General features: G+C 38.9%; 1 protein-coding gene across 1 annotated transcript in view; it reads left to right on the top strand.

Annotated features, from left to right (window-relative positions):
* IDH1 (isocitrate dehydrogenase (NADP(+)) 1) overlaps positions 1-20,400 on the top strand; it is a 38,474-nt gene extending 18,074 nt beyond the window's left edge. Inside the window, exons 3-9 of the mRNA XM_089671583.1 lie at positions 2,394-2,685; positions 4,322-4,427; positions 5,606-5,783; positions 10,886-11,037; positions 14,010-14,150; positions 16,921-17,083; positions 17,167-20,400. Coding sequence (XP_089527709.1) covers positions 2,394-2,685; positions 4,322-4,427; positions 5,606-5,783; positions 10,886-11,037; positions 14,010-14,150; positions 16,921-17,083; positions 17,167-17,260 — 1,126 coding nt within the window. The 3' untranslated portion in view covers positions 17,261-20,400. The remainder of the gene's footprint in view (positions 1-2,393; positions 2,686-4,321; positions 4,428-5,605; positions 5,784-10,885; positions 11,038-14,009; positions 14,151-16,920; positions 17,084-17,166) is intronic.
* The last annotated feature ends 281 nt before the right edge of the window (positions 20,401-20,681 follow it).

The following is a 20,681-nucleotide window of genomic DNA, read 5'->3' as shown; positions in this document are numbered from 1 at the left end:
ACTCAGAGGGGGAAGGAGGATCAGGTCCTCCCTCCTCGGCGTACCCTGCCCAACTTCCAGGCCGGCTATATATTCAGTTGCATTAGACAGTGCTTGCCAAAAATTCTTTTTTTTTGGAATAGTACAAAAAGATGTAGAATGACCCAACTTATAAAACTATTGCAAATCCAAGTTTGTGTAAAATGAACAGTCTATTCTAGAAATTACTGCAGTACTGTGTGTCACTGTGGCAGATGGATTTCTAGTTCTTAATGGATGATCACCACATTTGTAGTCCATAGGCACCCTCTCCAGCTCTCTATCTGAAAGCCCATAGAACTAGAGCTGGAGGAAGAGCCTTCAGGAGACTAACTTTGCGCCCGCAATCCACTATTCGTGGTTGCAATGCTTTGCAAGTATATATATATATATATATATATATATATATATATATATATATATATATATATATATATATATATATATATATATAATTTAATAATAAAAATAAATTTTATATTTTTGCGCGTAAGGTAGACTTATCCTTTTGAGGCCCACAGGTAAATGTCAGTGATTGTACATCAGACAGCACATAGCATAAAATTATCACTGCTCTTTAGAAGTGTTCACTCAGCTTTTATATATGCACTTTGGCTAAGGGCTTTACCTTTTATTCCCTTTGCTCTACTTCGTCCAACAATTTTGTTTATCAGTCAGAGACTTTGAACAGATTAAGGAACTCATTTTTTTTTTTTTTCTAGTAGATACATTGCGCAAGAATTATGGCTGCAAATCTTTAACAATACAGAATTTGGAGAAAAGGTCACACTAGGATTTCCAGTTCTCCAAGTTATGGAATACTTTTCAACAGATCTCACGCTCTGATGGCTATTATGAAACCCTAATTATACAAATCTTCTTAATAACCTTATCTTATAATAAATTATATTAAATGACTGCACCATTCTTATGGACCTGTTTATTTGAGGTATGCAAAGTCAGAAGGTCTGTTGGCATTGTGGAGGGGTATGTTCTTATTAAAATTGAGAACACCGGTCTGTCTGCTGCAGATTTCATAATCCAAGTTCTCTCCTTAATACATTTTTGGAATATCCTGGAATCCATGTTTTCCAACATCAACAAAACAGACATATATTTTTTCATGTAACATTCAAACGTCAGGGATTTGTACTGTCAAAAACAAGGACAAGCGTGATGCTGTTCTTGTGAATTGGACACTGTTGGCAGCTAGAAGTATCTATTGGCAGGGATGATTAAGACGCATATAAAGCTAAAAAGACTGCCAGGGATGTTTCTACTATTACATGAACTGTACATAGCCTTATATCTCTTGCTGCATGAATTCCTATATTTTATTCAAGGGGATTTTAGCAGTATCACCTATACAGGTAAAGCCATCCTAGGCCTCCCGGACACTTGACTTTTTTTTTTTTTTTTCATCTGCTCCTTTGGAGGGTCTGGCATCCAGGAGCAGCAGCATTTTGGCAGAAACAATATCATTACCGTCTGTAAACACATCTAAGCGTATAAATTATTATTCTGGCCAGTTAAATTAAATAATACCCAAGCACCTCATACACCTAACCACATTACTTTTACATTACTTTTACAAGCATCGAGTGTTTTTTCTGCCACACTGCTGCTGCCAGGAGGAAAGGCTTCTAGGAGAGTTGGCAAAATGCCCTGTGTGCATGAGGCCTTATGGTTTTTCCTGATGTCATTTTGTGATGCCCCAAGATGTCCTGCTAGACAATTTATAGTGCTGTAAGTGTCTTTGTCACTTTCCATAACATTTATTATAAACATAGAATGGCCAGCATTCCTAGGTCAATGTAAAAAGCCATCTTCAAAACATAATTCAGAATATTTTTACATTTTGTTTGTCATGCAGAGTAGCATAATTTTGGAACACACCTATGAACTACACTTGAAATTCTTGGACCTTGTACGAACCTCAGAGGTTTCACATTTTTAGATCAAATCTGTAAATGTGCTAGGGCACCAAGAGGAGATCACTGGTAGACAGGACTTCATCATGAATACAGGCTGTAGAGGGTGACCGAGTTTACTTCAGACCCCGGTTCAAGAACAAGTCAAGCAGGTTCTGGTTAATACAATTAATCTTAACAGGCTCAAAGTGAAAGCCCTTTTCAGGGTACTAGTTATGTCACTTTAATACAGGTCACTTCACCAGCATTAGGCTTGTATTGTCTCTAGACAGGGGCACTAATAATAACTTTACCCTAGGCTCCTTCTATAACAAGATGGAATTTCATGCATAGGAGGTCACACAAGATCACCTCACCATAGGTAAAGAAACCGTGTCATGTCTGCACATCATTGTTGCACTTTATATTGTGTTGCTGTTGATATAACACATTGTATCTTTACAGCTATGATCTTGGAATGGAAAATCGTGACTTGACTGATGATAAGGTCACAGTTGAAGCTGCTGAAGCCATCAAAAAATACAATGTTGGGATTAAGTGTGCTACCATTACCCCTGATGAGAACAGAGTTGAGGAGTTCAAGTTAAAGCAAATGTGGAAGTCACCAAATGGAACCATCAGAAACATTCTTGGAGGAACTGTATTCAGAGAGGCCATCATTTGTAAGAACATTCCCAGACTCGTCTCTGGATGGGTCAAGCCTATCATCATTGGACGTCATGCTTATGGGGATCAGGTGAGGCTTTAGATATTCATCAACAACAAAAAGCAAAAACCTGGAATGTGCATCAAAAATATTTAAAAATCATGAAGTTTTAAAATATCCTGCATCACAGATATGTGCAACCTCATTACTACCCAAAGATGACAAAATATTGTAGGGAAATGTGTACTGAAAACATCAGCCTCATTGATAAGAAAAGAGATGTATCACAAGGTAACTCAATAAATAGCTGTAGATATGGGCATCAACAGTTCAGCACAAAGCAGCTGAAAATAATGGCTCCTCAAAGAAAAAATACTAATTCATAAAGTGCAGGCAAACTAAGAAGTAGGTACCAAGAAGAACACTCCAAGGCACTGGTTCATAATTCCAGCTCCTTTGTGCTGAGCTGTTACTGTTCCTTCGCTTGTGTAGGGTTGCCATAAGTGTAGCAGCTTGCTGTAGTAGTCATGCAAGGCTGACATTGTTATGTGGTAGATCCTTTTTCGGATCCCTCTGACATTCACTGCCCTGTCTGTGATTGCAGTTAGGAGGCAGTGACAAAGGGAAAAGAACTTCCTTGACTTTGCCCAAAACATTACTGCAGTCCCAGAGTCTGACAGAATATTTGGTTTTGTGTGGTGCACGGGGATGTATCTGAAGTAATGTGCGGCTTAACACAGGATCCTTCTCCCTGCGCCTGACCATTGCAAGGATTATGGCTATTACTAGCAACATCATCAATAATTAATTAATTTTTTTTTTTTTTTTTACAAAAATGAAGGGTAGTGACTGCTATTGGGCAGAGGGAGGATCTGGAATATTTTAAGTCAGATCCTGGATTTTTTTCATTTTGAGTAATGAAGGTTTAATCAAAAATATTTGAAACAAAAGGAGACCTTTCATTTGTGATTAAATATTGCCAGAGATCATTGACCGCAATAATGACATATCTCATAGATTGCTGCAAAGAAGATGACATTTCATTCCATGAATTCAGAATATAGTCCCTCTTGTCAAGGTGTGAAAGAAAAGTACACATATCAGTCCATGGTACATAGACGCATCATAGATCCAGGTGCGACCAATGACCGGTTTCGCCGGACCCCCCATCCCGGCTGCTTCAGAGGCTGAGAGCTCTCAGTCCAACCAATAATTATATATTTATAAAATGTAATTATTAATGAATTATATGGATGACATTTGTTTCATTGGATCCAGGTTCACTACCTCTGACCCATAGCTTTCTTTTATATTGGGTTTATGTCATTCTGTTTGTGTTATTTTAACCAATAAAGGTTCATTGCTGCTGTCAATTATCTCTGTCCAATATTTAATCACAAATGAGATTTCTATTTATGTTTCAAATATTTTGGGTTTGAGATGCTGATTTTCAAGTGTGGAGTATTTTGATTTTGTATTTTGTGGCGAGCTCTCCTCCCCTTAATTACATACTCTAAGACACAAACCTGGTAGGATAATTTTTTCTTTTAATTTTTGTATTAAGTAGTGAAGGGTTGGATCTTCTGTCAAATTTTATTTCATGGTTTTTATCACAATTTGGTAGATATCTTCTGACTTCCAGTTTAACATACATGCTGCATAGTTTGAAAAGTAAATGTAAAAAAAAAAATGATTGTTTCAACAAAGCATTTTGTCTTATTTGCAGTACAGGGCAACCGACTTTGTTGTTCCTGGTCCAGGCAAGGTGGAAATCTCATTTACTCCTAAAGATGGTGGAAAACCCATTAAATATGTTGTCCATGATTTTGAAGGTATGTGTTTATTTTATGATCATGTCATGTTTTTAACGTTGTTCCTCTGCATAGTACTCCTCTGCACAGTTCTTATATATGCATCATTTATACTGCAAACATTTTTGTAACTTTTTTTTTTTTTCTGTATTAGATTAATTTGCTTCATCCCTTGAATAACATCTGAAATTCCAAATTAGCTTTCCGCAGCACTGTGCATATGATGTATATTTTTGGCCATTTGTTAGTTTGACTTGCAGCTGTACTTTTGAAGCAAAACCTGGAGAAAAACCATGCTTCATATCCCAGTTGACTTCACAACATGTCTTTTAACCATATTGTGGAGCTATTACTTTTTAATTTAGATTTACTGTTGGTGGAAAGTGTTTTATCATTGGTTTGAAATTTTTGTCTTTTTAACCACTTGCCTACCGAGCACTTTTACCTCCTTCCTGCCTAGATTGTAAGTTCCTTGAGGGTGGGGACTGATGTGAATGTACAAAAATCATGTAAAATGCTGTGTATTTTGTTGGGGCTATATAAGTTCGTGTAGTAACTACTACTTTGAGATTGGCCTAAGAGGGCAGATGACTATGTAGTCATGTTTTCCTCCTGAATCTCCAGATGGATCCATAAAAATGCCTACACTGATCATCTAATTATGAACAGTAGGTTTATGTTGTAAAGGCAGAAAAGCTGCCAGATGTTTAAAACTTATTTTGGATAAAACAATAGCTGTTTTCAACAAAGACGTTTTTCTGACTACTGGTCTCAACAGTAACCGTTGATCTTTTGGCCTTTTGTATTGCTTTTTTATATTTGTAGCCCGTTTACCCTTTTGAATGACAGCTGTCTAACAGTACCATTATCTGATATGTCTAGTTGCTTGAATATTTTATCAGTTGTTACAGGTACACACTGTTTTCTCTGGGACCTATTTCTCTTTTGTATATAAGAGACTCAGCATCTATTTCCCAGACAGAATTAAAAAAATATTTTTTACAGCTAGAAAATTCTTACTAGAACATTATTGTTTTCTAAACATATTTTTGTTGCTTATGTCATAATGTGAAAGTTGAACAAATAATGCTTAGATTTACTTACATTTTAAGAAAAAGAATACTGTTTTTGGGACAAATGGATACATCTTTAGGGAAAACAGATGGTGATTTTAAAAATATTTTTTTTTTCTTGTACAGATGGTGGAGGTGTTACTCTTGGAATGTACAACACTGACAAATCCATTCAAGATTTTGCACACAGTTCCTTCCAGATGGCACTGGTGAAAAGTTGGCCTTTGTACATGAGCACTAAAAACACCATTCTCAAGAGATATGATGGACGCTTCAAGGATATATTCCAGGACATCTATGAGAAGTATGTAGCACTTTATTTTAATTGCTAAGATGTAGTCAGGTTTTGGAACATACATGTGAAATCAGTTTGAAAAAGTCTGTTTTTTTTTTTTTCAGTTCAATCATTAACTTCAGCCTCAGCAGAATACCCGTATGTTGCCAGGTTGAAGGGGTTATACTGGGATGATGCCTGCAGCTAAAGGTATAGGCATCATCCCAGTATCTTCTTCCCTTTTTTTTTTTTTGTACATCATTGCCCCCTCCCCAAAGGCGAACACATACATAGGTTGTGCAAGTGGTGTGGTATCTCCGTGAATGTTTTATAGCGATAGTACTAATTCTAGCACCAGACTACCTGTTTAACTTTAAACTGGTAACTTGTAAAGGCATTTAAAGTGTTGCCTATGGATAATGTAATGTGCTGTAGCTTGACACCATTCCACGAGCATGCACATTTTTAAAGCATGTCATGTTAAGTATCTGTTTACTTGGCATAACATCATCTTTTATACTTTACCAAACAATTGGGAATTATATGTGTTTTTGCATTAAAATTCATTAAAGTGTATTTTTTTCCACAAAAAATTAAATTGTGTTTGGAAAATACCGTGTGACATAAGAAAATTGCAAAACCCACCATTTTATTTTCTAGGGCACCTGCTTACAAAAATAAATAATGTTTGGTGGTTCTAAGTAATTTTCTAACATAAAATAAAATGTTTTACATTTTACATGTAGGAGAGGAATGTCTGAATTGGCCTGGGGCTGAAGTGGTTGAGGGTAGCCAACATTATCTAGACTATCCAAATATATTTTATGATTATGTTATGAGAACCTGCTTTTGAGTTGCAATGTAAGTATTTTGTTGTAAACTATGAGATTACTAAAAGCATTTACGTTTTGTCATATATGTGATGTATAGGAAAAATGTAATGTGCTTGGTCATTCTGTTCAACACAGATACTGGAGCTCTGCTGACACTACAGTAGAGTTCATTGAACCTCACATATTGTAGCAGAACTTGCAAGTCTTGTTTGTCTTTGGAGACCAGCACCAGTTGGCACTTGCTGTGTAAACAAGGGTGACTAGTGTGTATATCATCGTACAGTGTGGGCCCCTCAATGGATTTTACGGTTGCCCGTAAATATTGATATTTGTTTTTAAATGAATGACATTATGTTGAATCAATGATGATGAAGCAATGAAGTTTGACTCTTTTACTGTTGTTCAGTTAATAGCCTGTACTGTAATAGTTGGAGTAGTATTTTGCTTAATATATGGTTGTGATTATTGATCTAATAGAGAGGTCTCCAAACTGTGGCCCTTTGCTTGCTTTTATCTGGCCCTTGGGGTATTATTCCTCCCGGTGTCAGCAACAGTGTGGTATAGTTCTTCCCACTGACCCCAATGATGGGCCACTATTCCTCCCAATGATGGGCCACTATTCCTCCCAATGATGGGCCACTATTCCTCCCAATGATGGGCCACTATTCCTCCCAATGATGGGCCACTATTCCTCCCAATGATGAGCCACTATTCCTCCCAAGGATGGGCCACTATTCCTCCCAAGGATGGGCCACTATTCCTCCCAAGGATGGGCCACTATTCCTCCCAAGGATGGGCCACTATTCCTCCCAAGGATGGGCCACTATTCCTCCCAAGGATGGGCCACTATTCCTCCCAAGGATGGGCCACTATTCCTCCCAAGGATGGGCCACTATTCCTCCCAAGGATGGGCCACTAATCCTCCCAAGGATGGGCCACTAATCCTCCCAAGGATGGGCCACTATTCTTTCCATTGACGGCAATGATGGGGCACTATTCCTCCCACTGATGGCAATGATGGGGCATTGTTTACGTCCACTGACACTAGGACTTTTTCTTCTCCCCCTGGCCATAGTCAGGCCACTGAAGTTTGAAGGACAGTAAACTGGTCCTTTTTGTTTAGAAAGTTTGGAGACCCCTGATCTGTTAGGATAATTAATGATGGGTTTTTGACATGCATTGATTATAATGGGTCCATACTCATTTGCTCGACAAAGATACTGGCAAGTTTGTCTAAGTGGGATGAATACAAAAATGTGTGTCATTGCATCGGTGGCATGTACAGAAATGTGTGACATGCAATGGTGACCAGTACATAAATGTGTGGCTGTACAGGGGCAGCGGGTCTGGAAATGTGGAGTTATGCAGTGGCAGTGAATACAGAATTGCACATCAGTGCAGTGACAGCCAGTACAGAGGTGTGCTTTTTGGTGGCGTGTTGGTGAGTATAGATGTGTGCGTTGGTGGTGAGTGCAGAATTGCTATATCTTAAATGTGTAAAAATATTCACAGAAAAAAATAAATAAATATTGGTGATTAAAATAAAAACAAACAAAATCTGGTACACGTGAAGATTGAGGCAACACTGAAGATAAGGTGTGCAGTTACACTAAAATTGGGCAACCTGATGCAACAAGTACCTGCCCATAGATTATGATGATGCTGTCTTGGAGTCTTGAAGCGATATTAAGCGTTCCTTTTTTTTTTTTTTTTAAATAACAAGCATGTTCTACTTTCCTGCTCTGTGCAATGGTTTTTCACAGATCAACCCCTATCCTCCTCTTCTCGGGTCCCCCGCTGGTGCTCCAGGTTCCTCCCCTTGACCAGTGCCCCCAGTAGCAAGCTGCTTGCTATGGGTCACTGGTGTGTGCTTGGCTCCACCCCTGCTGTCTCCTCACTGGCTGTGATTGACAGCAGTGAGAGCCAATGGCTCCCGCTGCTGTGTCTCAACCAGTGAGGGGAGGGAGACCTGGGACAGCTGAGACTGACATGCACATCTCCTGGATCAAGAGGGGGTTGGGGGGAGGAGCAGGACAAAGAAGGGTTTTTACCTTTTTATGTATAGGATGCATGAAGGTAAAAAAAATCTTCAGCCTTTACGACCACTTTAACCAAATCCCTTCCTTTGTCACCAGTTAGGGGTCTTGGGACTGCTGCTGACTCAGACCCTTGAACCACTATCCCACTTTCCCTCAGCCTTCTCTTTTTTATTCTCTACCTTCTTTTTCTGTGGTTACTGGATGTTTACTGAATGCTTCCTCAACACTGCCTGGTCCTTGCTTACTCCCTGGGCTATGGCTCCAGTGGACCATCCAGATGTCGGTTCTATTTGCTTTTTCTAAACTATGTAATTAATCTGATTTTCACAGCTGTTGCCTGTTGGATCAATATTGGCCCCTTGAAGAGGGGCTAGTACTCTGTTGCATACTGTCAACAGTGTTTTCTTTTGTCCTTCTGCCTACGTGGAGAACTTTACTCTTCACATTATCTGTCCGATTGCTTGTGATGGCTTCTCTATCGTCCAATAAAATGTTTGAATTTAAAAAAAGAAACAAAAGAAAATAATTAGGAAAATAATAGTTGAGAGGAGACTAAGGAGTTAATTAGGGCTTATTAGAGTAAACTAGGGGTTAATAAGGCATTAAACAGAAAATAATTTTTTTTTTTTAAAACAACTTGTCCGGTTGCTTTAGCTGACATTATTTGAAGATCTAAGTTCAGCCCTTTGTTCTGCAGATGAATGAACAGAATGATACAAGTAACAAGATGTCATTTTATATCTTTATAATCCAGGTCTGGGGTGGTGGTGTTTATAAACACTGATTTAGACTACTGACCTCTCTGAGTATACAGTAATGCCAGCTTTATTAACCACTTGCACTCTAGAGGATTTACTCCCCCCCCCCCCCCCCCCCCCTTCCTGACCAGGCCACTTTTTGCGTTACTTTAACTGACAATTGCGTGGTCACCCAAATTAGATTTTATGTCCTCCCCCCCCACCACAGATAGAGCTTTCTTTCGGTTGTATTTGATCGCCTGTGCGGTTTTTTTTTTTTTTTATTATTTTATTTTTTGTGCTATTAAAAAAAAAAGACCGACAATTTTGAGAAAAAAAACAATATTTTTGAGAAAAAAAACAATATTTTTGACTATGCTATTAAACATGTACAGTAAAAAAGTTTAGAAAATCAAATTTCATCATATATTTAGGCCAAAATGTATTCTGCTACATGTCTTTGCTAAAAAAAAAAAAAAACCCAATACGTGTAAATTAATTGGTTTATGTGAAAGTTATAGCGTTTACAAATGGCGGTGTATATGTATACTGGACTTTTTTTTTTTTAATTTTTACTAGTAATGCCGGCGATCAGCGACTTATTGTGGGACTGTGGTGGGATTTCTGACACTAGGGGGAATTGACTTGGTGTCACTGACATCCCCTGTGACACCAATACAGTGATCCGTGCTAATAAAAAGCACTGACACTGTACTAATGCCACTGGGCAGGAAGTGGTTTACATGTGGGACGATCAAAGTGTTAACGGTGTGCTGTTTCACAGTAAGCTGTGTTTGTGCTTTCAACTGTAAGCACACTGCTTTGTATGGCTCTGATATGCACAGTCATGCAAAGCAGTGTGCAGGAGCTGACTGAGGAGAGAACTGTTTTTGTTTATCCCCCGTCGAAGATGCTTGGCAATCACCGGGCGTTGGTGAGTAATTACCGGCTGGGACGCGGCGATTGGCGACACAGGCACCCCCTACCCGGAAATGCAAAATCATGTGGATATATAAGTGATTTTGCGCACCGCTGCCACCCTGTAGCAGTATTTGTGCTATAGGGTGGCGGTAAAGCGGTTAATCAAAGGCAACAATTACTGTATACTGGAGGGGGAGCCAGAAGGAGAGCGGAGAGACGAAAGGCTACACACATTCTGTGTGCAATGATTAATTTTTGGGGGCCTGTGTAGTACGCCCAAAGTCTGCAGCTACACAATTCCACAACTGTCTGTGTGCACAGTCATCTAAGGATATCTGTAAATGAAGCAAATGTTTGTCAGTATATTAAATTTACAATGTAATTTTATACAATATATGTATAAAATTACAATTTTGCTATATGTTTCATTAATTGAAGCAATGGTTATGATGGTATTGAACCCAACACATTGACATTTTTGTTCAGTTTAATTAATTAAATTAGAGCAGAGGTGAAGTTTTGTTACATGCAAGTGGAAATATCCAAATCCAATTACCAGAATGTTTAAATGTTTTAATTTGGTATTATGCTTTATTTTGCAGGGAATACAAATCTCAATTTGAAGAAAAAAAGATCTGGTATGAACACAGGCTTATTGATGACATGGTGGCACAAGCATTAAAATCTGAGGGTGGCTTCATCTGGGCATGCAAAAACTACGATGGAGATGTCCAGTCAGATTCTGTTGCTCAAGGTGAGAAATAAACTAAGAATATTTTGTATGGATAAATCTTCCCATTTTTTTGGCTAACTGTGCATTTCTGCACTTATATTTTAGTACATTTGATTACTTATTAAAACCAGATGAGAAAGCACAAACTTCGGTTGTATATTTAATATTTTTCATTTACATGGAGAAGCCAAGACGACGTGCACTAAAGGTGAGAAAATCAGTGGCTGAATTTCTGGTGCAATGCAATTTCAACCATTTTTAGTCATTACAATGAATAAACAATAGGGAAAGAACAAATTGGCAATTTTTATATAATATCCACTTCACGCCCGCGGGCGTACCAGTACCTCAGCAGATTTTGAGTGGTCCCCCTCCCCAGGCTTGCACGCAAAGGTGGACACAAGCATCAGTCCCGCGATGGAATGTAAACGGCGATTTGCACCATACATGTGACGTATTGCTGCAAACATCAGATCGAGAGAAATAATTTTAGCATCAGCCCTCCTGTGTCAATCTAAAGTGGTAACCTGTATGAGCTTTCAAAACATTGCCTTTGGATAATTCAATGTTCACAGTTTTCCGCTGTTGCACAGGTGTGTGAGATTTTAAAACATATTTGGTATCTATTTACTCAGTGTAACATCATCTTTTATTATTTACCAAGCATTATTATATTGTGTTTTTGTGCATTAAAATTCAATAAATTGTATTTTTCCCCAAAAAACTGTTTGAAAAAAAGCGAAACCCACCATTTTATTCTCTAGGGCCTCCGCTTTTCATTTGTCGCCCTCTTCTCCCTCTTCTGAGCGGAATAAAGTTGTGACACCAGGAACATATCTTTGATGCGGACTTAGTCTTTTTAATATTGGAACTCTATATGCTGAGCACCTTTGGTCAATATGGGAGAATGTGATGCCGATATATTCCTTATTGATACCCTCTGAATAAAGGGGGCACAATGTGAGACCTGTAGAGTGTGGTGTTTTTGTTTTGTTATGCTTTATTTGTTTGAATCGTCCACGTGCTTTTTGACCACCAGCCTTATTATTTAATGTATGAATTTAAACAAAAACCCACCAATCCTGGTTTAGTCTATAACTAGTCATTTTAGTTTGGTTTACAGTTAGATCTTTGATTGGGGACTCCCGGATTACGAACCATTTATAGACCTTGAATCTTCTTTTTTTTGGGAGGTTTAGAATTACTCCTAACCCTAATCAGAAATACTTGTGCATAAACATCAATACATATATGTGCAAACTAATATTCAATAATCAATGTGCCACAAAATGTTATAATCAAAAAATCATGTGCAGATCAATAAAAAAAAATGAAATGAATAGTGTCAAATCAATATTCCAGTCCAAAAAGTATGCAGATATACAGTATAATAAATTTAACTCTGTCCAAATGTGCAAAGGAATAAATCCAAATCCAGCAACAGTGAGAAAGTGCTAACAGTGCAACAATCAGCAAAGTGCTTCAGTGCTTGATGTGCAACTCTTGTGCAAAACAGCTTACCAGCAGCAAAGATCTGAAGAGTACACAAAGGTAAGTAACTATGCCAGCCAGCTCAAGATGTGATCCTTCTCATACAGATCAGACTCGAAGCTCCAGTTCCACACATCACTCACAATTATATGTAACAATTAAAATATAAATAGGAGAAGCCTCATTAAACTCAGAACGCAGTAAACGCTGTTAACATTTAATAATAGGATATTGAATCTACAAATGTAGCAGAATATGTACAGTAGTGTATCACACAGAATTCCTATTCAGGCACTGCCGTGAGCTCTGCCTGCCAGTGTGCAAAATGGGTGCCACAAGATCTGTTTTGCCCATCTTGTGACGTCATCACACATGCTAGCAGCCAGAGCTCACGGTGGTGCCTGGATCAGATAAATGCACCCGTTTCATTAATGTACACGGTCTGTTGCCACGATTCTCGCACCACCTGCCATTCCTGGCACTACTCCTGTTGCTCCTGGCACTGTTTCTGGTACACTTCAGCTCTCACTGCTGGAACTACTCTAGGTACACTCTTGGCCACTGACCATAGTTCCTGGTACACTCCTCCCCAGTCACACCTGGTTGATGGCACCATTCTTGGTATATTCTGTCTGTTGCTCCTAGGCACTGGCATAGTCCCTAGTACACTCCTGGCTGCTGTTCCTGGCCACTTATTCCTGATGAGCTCCATCTATTGTTCTGAACACTGGCACTGCTACTGGTACACTGTTTGCCAGACTCGCCTCCTCTTGGCCCTTACACCCAGGCACTGGCACACAAAGTTCACTTCATTGCTGACTCTGCTCCTACAGGCCTCACTGCTGGGCACAACCACTCCAGGTGCACTCCGTCTGCTCCGATCTTTTGTGGCATAGTCCAACAATCCTGGTACACTCCATTTTTCAAACTCTTCTGCTTCGAGTCCTCGCAGCCAGGTACATCCAAGTGTCTTTTGCTAGTCTCCTCACTAGTTGCCTGGCCATTCCACCATTGGTCCTATTGTATCTTCCTGCTCCATCTGCCAGAAAATGGAAAAGTGACCTGGGGCTGTGACGCATCCCTCTGAGGGAGGTCCCTTAGACTCCGCTTTTTGGCGAACACAGTCATAGTCTGCATAAGGTCCAGCTCGCTCTGTTTCACTCAGCAGAACAAGAACACAACATACACAAAGAATACCACTAGCTGTATGTCATGAACTGTGTATTCGGCGTTTGTTTGGAGTTCCATTTTAAGGGTTTAGGTTTTTCAAACTTCAAAGGTGCAAAATCAGAATCGGTGTCTTGCTGTAAAAGTGCCATGTGTTTTTTAGAGCAGTTAGACAAAACAGTTGTATAATAAATATTATTTACACTGCTTTCAAAATGATATTCTTCAAATGTCAGTGCAGCTGCATTGCATTATCAGGACGTGAATTTGCCTACCATTGCAGTTTCTAAAATCTTGTGACTGCTTTCATTAAACCCTTTCTTCTCTTAATATAGGGTATGGTTCTTTGGGAATGATGACAAGTGTTTTAATATGTCCGGATGGCAAGACTGTGGAGGCAGAAGCAGCACATGGCACAGTAACGCGTCATTATCGAATGCACCAGAAAGGCCAAGAAACATCTACTAATCCTATAGGTAAGTAGAAACATAAATTTTATTGGCACGTCTGCATAATGTACATTTAACTTGTGATTTGACTCCTTATAGGAAAATCTGGCATCCTAGAATATAAGCAATGATTATACCAAAAACATTCCAACTGATTAATTTTATCTAGTAATTCCCTTTTATCTATAGCATATAGATAGACTGTGGCTTTTTTTTTTTTTTTTTTTTTTTATGGGGGCCTGTAAATAATAGAAACCCCAAAATGGAAGTTTCTTATTAAACCCTCCTCCTGGTGCTTTTGTATACATGACAATAATAAATAATCTCCCTAAAAACTAAATAAATTAATCACAGACTATTTTAAAGGGTGGTACTCCTTGCTATAGACTGAGACCAAGTGTACAAATAATTTTGCAAGAAAGGTTGCTAGTAAAACCCTTTTTATTGTCATGATTTGCATGAAAATAACTGAACGCTAGGCAGTGGTATGTAACTGTCAGTTCAGTAGTATGTAATACAGAGGGTAGTGCAGGCCATAGATGGGTCGAAAATCGGCCGATTTTTCGGCCGAAAATAAAATCGGCCGATTTTCGGATCGTTAGTGGGCGATTTGGTCGGTATTTTGGTATTTTGGCCGTTTTTTTTTTTCGGTAAAGTTGGAAAAAAATCGGCCGATTTTGCCGATCGGCCGATTTTCGCGGCAATTAGTGGGCAAATCGGCTGATTTTTTTACCGATAAAAAATCTGCGCATGAGCAGTGACCTGCAAGAGGAAGACAAAAAGAAGAGGAAGAAGAAGAGGAGGATGAAGAAGAAGAGGAGGATGAAGAAGAAGAGGATGAAGAAGAAGAGGATGAGGATGAGGATGAAGGAGGATGATGAGGAAGAAGAGGATGAGGAAGAAGAGGATGAGGATGAAGAGGATGAGGATGAAGAAGATGAAGAAGAGGAGGATGATGATGAAGAAGAAGAGGATGATGATGATGAAGAAGAATTCCAGTCCAGCATAAAGTGTCTCTGCAGAGAGCTCCGCTATTTCTGACAGTTCTCTGACAGTTCCTTGACATTTACAGCGGTTGAAACATTGTATCTATTTGTTTCCGAATAAAAACATCTGTATCCTAAATGGAAACAAATAGATACATTGTTGCAACTTCTATAAATGTCAAGGAACTGTCAGGGAACTGTCAGAGAACTGTCAAAGAAATAGCAGAGCTCTCTGCAGGGACACTTTTTGCCGGCTCTAGACGGGTAGAAAATCGGCCGATTTTTTTTTTTTTTTTTTTTTTTTTTTTTTTTACCATTGATGGTAACGTCGGCCACTTGAACAACCGATTTTTCGTTTTTTAAAAGAAAAATCTGCAGTTTTTCTCCCCATCTATGGTCTGCATAGGAGTAAGTAACACACAGTGGAGAGGTAGGAGTAATTGACACAAAGTGCAGGGGTAAGAAGTAATTGACACAGTACTGAGGTCAGGTTAAGTAGCAAAGCGTTGAGAGGTCAGTTCTATGTAAAACAGAGCAAAGTGATCAGGAGTAAGTAAAGCAAAGCGCAGGAACACAGAGTGCAACAGTCAGTAGTATGTACCACAGTGCAGAGGTCAAAAGGAGATACAAACATTCGATAGTTTATTATTTTCAGCTAATGATGGGAATGGGTAATGGTATAAATATGGGTTTCTTTTTATCATAAGGCAAAAAATACAAGTCATATTATTTATTCTGTTGTACGTACAACCCTGTTGAACTACTGAATGGTAAGAACACATACACACTATATTATGCTATAAAATATCTGTTTGTGACAGTACAACAAAAGTTCTGTATTGTCCCTTGGGTTTTAACCTCCCTAGCGGTATTCCCGAGTGTAGCTCGGGTAAAATGTCAGTACCAAAAGCGGTAACCCCGAGCTACACTCGGGCTTACCATGCGGCGCTGCACAGGGAGTCCCTGCAGCACTTACCTTGTCCTTCGCTCCCGCGATGCGTCCCCTGCAGCGTCCCCGGACATCTCCTCCGGCTGATGCCGGCATCCGGCTTCTGTGTTCCGGTCCCTGTGACGTCGGGACATACGGGCGCCGGCAGGAAATTTTGAAAATTTTAAATTTCATTTTTTCCAAACAAATTTTACATAGCAAAACATTGCTGTTTCAACCCATTTCACATACATTTTGTCCTGTGCCCCGCCTGCATTTTGTCTGTTCTTTCTGCCTGGAAACTGAGAAAAGTCCATGGCGTCCAAAAAGCATCCCTTTAGGTCAAAAGCGGTTTTAGACCAGCTAGAGAACAGCGATAGTAAATCAGAACTACTTGCAGAATTGAGTGATAATGATTCGTGGGGAAATTCGTCATCAGACACTGAAAACGATTCTGCGACTTTGCTCAGCAATGTGCGAACTTGGTGCTCTATTTCGAATTGCAGTGTTTTTGGTTTGATTATATTATTGAATTAAATGTATTATTATTATATTATTTTTTATGATTATTTATTAAATTATTAATCATTTCGTGTTTTAAATTTTATCCTACCCGGGATGTTTAATAGACTCTCTTGTTCGGACAGATTTCAGTGAGTTATTCCTAAAAATTACAGCCTACAATAAAAAAACTACATATTTCCATGCAAAATAATGGTACCGCTTTCAGCACCAAAAATCTGAAATAATCAGACCGCTAGGGAGGTTAATTCCAGTGTGAACTACTATAATTATTGATTTATTTTGTATTACAGAGATATATATTTTTTTTAAGTTTTCTATCCAATGTCTTTCATTTATTGTGATCTGTTACCTTTGCTAGCTTCCATCTTTGCTTGGACGCGTGGCTTGGACCATAGAGCTAAGCTTGATAACAACATTGACCTGAAAACCTTTGCTACAGCTTTAGAGGAAGTTTGTGTTGAGACAATAGAGGCTGGTTTTATGACTAAAGACCTTGCTGCTTGTATCAAGGGCCTACCCAAGTAAGTATTCTTCACAGCTATGCTATTTTTATTTGTAAATGATTGCTCATAAAATATTTAATTTTTGCTTTGTTACTTTCTAGTGTGCAGCGATCTGATTACTTGAATACATTTCAATTCTTGGATAAATTGGCTGAAAATTTACAGCTGAAGCTCTCTGCTCAACCTAAATTGTAAAAGGTGCACTAAGAAGAAAACTACACTCAGGATAATTCTTCATGGGTTTACAATACCTAATAGGACTTCATTTTTGTCCCATCGCAAATCATCAGTCCTCCCTATTACTCTGTATTTAGGTTTTATACAATTTCTGGATACATGTCTAGCCATTTCTATTGTAGATATTCTGATAAGCTATTGGTCAATATGGATGAGGCAAACAAGTCATGGTATAGTTGAACATATTCACTGTTATATTCTGAAGACTTGGTTCTATAATATCAAAAGTCAGATGCTGCTAATATGGTATAAAGAGCTCAGACAGCAGCTCATACACATGGGGGTCATCTCAATGCCTGTAATATCTGCTAAAGAATACTTTAGCAGTGTTCTGCTGTGGGATCTAGCTTGCATTTAGGAAACCTGTTGTGAAAGAAAATGGAGGCTGCTATTCCTGATGTTCTTCTGAAAATGCTGATTTCCTGGCTGTCACTTCAGTACTTTCTTGGCCCTAGCATGCAGGAAATGGAAGTTGGTACTACGAGGCTTGTTCTGTAAGTCAGAGAGTAGTGAAGCCACTGCATCAACTTGACAAGCCCAGCAATTACCATTTCTCGTAGAAGATATACATTGTGGCAGTCTATATATTTCTCTCAGCATGTGCTTGGGGTGTAAAAAAAAAAAAAAAAAATGTACACCAAACACAGCACCAGGATCTGCCAAGTGGAGTATAGCTATTCACAGTCATCCAACAAAATGATCTTCCCATAAATACTGATTTTACAGTTACAGCTGTATTTAGTATAGATGGTTTTAAGAAAAGCGATGTACATTTTTAGGCACATATACATCATGGAATAATGTAAAAGCAACTATTCTAGTAACATTGGCACAGAAACATCCACTTTCCTAAATTCTATAAAAATCCATTGGAAAAGAAAGAAAATCAAACCACCCAGCTTGTCAGCATTCTAGGTTGTCTGGATAGCTCTGCAGTAGCTTAGGTTTGTCAATGCATAGCAGCTCCAGGATTGCTGCTTATCATGTGAACCTGGCCACTATGTACTTTGACTAAAAAAAGAATCAGTGGAGGAGACAAGAGCCAGGTTGTGGTGCTTATTTTTAATTACTGAATATAAGTCCTATGTCCAGAAGCTGTTTTTTTCAGATCTATAACAATCTACTATAAACTCCCCTTCAGTGCATAGAAAAGCATTTATATATTATATGCATGGTGCACTAGACACTTCATATAGAGGGGAAAATTTTAAATATGACATTTTGTGATTTGGCTTTTTGCCTTAAAGTGTTAGTTCAGTGTAGACAAGCAAGAAAGCAATGCAGCGTTAACCAAAGTAGAATCCCCTGTTATAGGTGTAGGCCATTTACATACGTCATGAAGCCTGACTGGAACACCTCTAGGACATTGCTAAGAGAAGCCTAATGTTACTGCTCATCTCCACCATCACAGGAGTGAGATCTTAAATGCTGAGCTTGAAGCTACTGTATAGGGAAAAGAGCACATGGGAGGAGGTTTGCATCAGAGAAAACGCATTCCTGTGAAGGTGAACAGTAACAGCTGGGATGCTCTTGGCAACGCCATAGAAGTTTTCCAATCAGGGTTCATGGGGTATGTAAATGGCCTACACCTATAGCAATCAACTTTGCTCAAAGCTGCACAGCTTGTTTTTATCTACACATATTCCATATCTGCATAGGCAGTTTTTTGGTAAAGGCGAACTTTGTCTTTCAAGAAAGACCTGTTGTGAAAAAAATGATATGTACCTCAAGCACTGGAATTGTAGAATTCCTTTGAAAAAAATTCAAGTTGGCTGTTATCCTGACACTTGCTAGAGTTACCAACCTGGAACAAGTCTACAGGTCTAGAAGATCAGATGTCCTTGTGTGCATGCTTGTTTTGGAGCAGTGACCCAACGTGTTGAGGCCAAAGGATCAGCATTACAGCCAGAGAGCTAGCATTTGCAGACATTGAAGTTATCAGTGGCAGCCCCCACACATTTTCCTCATGACAGGTTTATTTTAGGTAGTATGTTCTAGTGCAATATGAATTTTTTTCCATTTAATATTTTTTTTTTTTTTAACATCTTGAGAATTTGCTGTAGTTCTTATTGAACTTCAGTGCTCTGGAAATCAGAAATCATTTTAAGCCATACGTTTTAATATTGCAGCACAGACTTACTGAAATATGCAGGATTCAACAAACTCTACCTCATTTTTTCAAATAACAGTCCTAACACCTACTAATACTTAAAGTAGAACTACAGGCAAAACTTTTTTTCCATTTTGGATAGAGTAAGGGAGGGCTCTTATCAGTTTATATTTTGCCATCTGTGTCCCATTGGGGAGATTTCCCTTCACTTCCCATCCCATGGCCAAAACAGGAAGTGAGAGATAATCCCTCCCAAATACAGGCATGCTGTAGGGACCCCCCATCACCACAACTAGTGTCCCCATTGGAAGATTTCCCCTCCATTACTTTTCTGGAATCAACTCAAAATTCTGGATTTTCTTTTATTTTCAATGTTAATGGTAAATAGGATGAATAGAGAGGGTGAATCTCCCTAACAGGAACACAGACCGCAATAACAACTGCTAGGTGTTCTAATCTCTCTTCACTCTATCCAAAGCTAAAAAAAAAACGTTTTGCCTTTAGTCATACTGCAACAGACGGTTCTGTGATCTTCCACCTCACCGGTTCTGGTTGCAACGACAACATTGCTGCCCTTCTTGTTGACGTCATCACACCTTCATTGCAATCAGTGCAGGACTCCTGTCATCAGGAAGGAACCTATTAAAAGCACCTGCCCACAGTGTAGTGCTGAAAAAAAATGGAGGAATGGGGCTCCAGATGTGGGGCCATGGATTAAGGCAAGTTTTAGTGTGTTAGAACCTTTATTTAAAATAAAATGTGGTAGAAATTGCTTAGAAGCAGCGACAAGGGGAAGGCAATCTTGATTTATTTTAGGTGGTCATAGTTCAGCTTCAAACTAAATTCTCCCATTTACATATGAGCAAAGATTCCATCAATGTCTTGGTCTAATGTCACAATCTGCTGTGTTTTGTAAAAACCAGAACCCATTGTCTGTTTTTACAGAAATTCATGTTATATTTTTTAATAAAGCAGATTCATAATGAAATGTGCCCTTTTTATTATTAATGCCTAATATGACCACCATAGCTGTCTTCTAGGGAATTCCTGGAATGTTAATTTATACCTAAGCAGTACCCAGAAAAAGGTACCTTTTTGTCTTCAGCTCCTGAAAAACAGCAGTGCACTCCCTGTGCCTAGGCACTCCTGTTCTGTACTATTGCCAGCTGCATATCCACTAAGTGAGCACACTATGCCATTGATTGCTGTTCTCATTCATTGTGATGCCATTCCTGTGCTGCTCACCATTCTCTTTCCTGGAGTGAAATC

Source organism: Staurois parvus, unplaced genomic scaffold, assembly GCF_062004578.1.
Source record: "Staurois parvus isolate SC_StPar_1 unplaced genomic scaffold, SC_StPar_1.0 ptg000011l, whole genome shotgun sequence".
NCBI classification, from domain to species: Eukaryota; Metazoa; Chordata; class Amphibia; order Anura; family Ranidae; genus Staurois; species Staurois parvus.
Note: the sequence above shows the minus strand (reverse complement) of the source record. Positions and strands in the feature narration are given on the sequence as shown.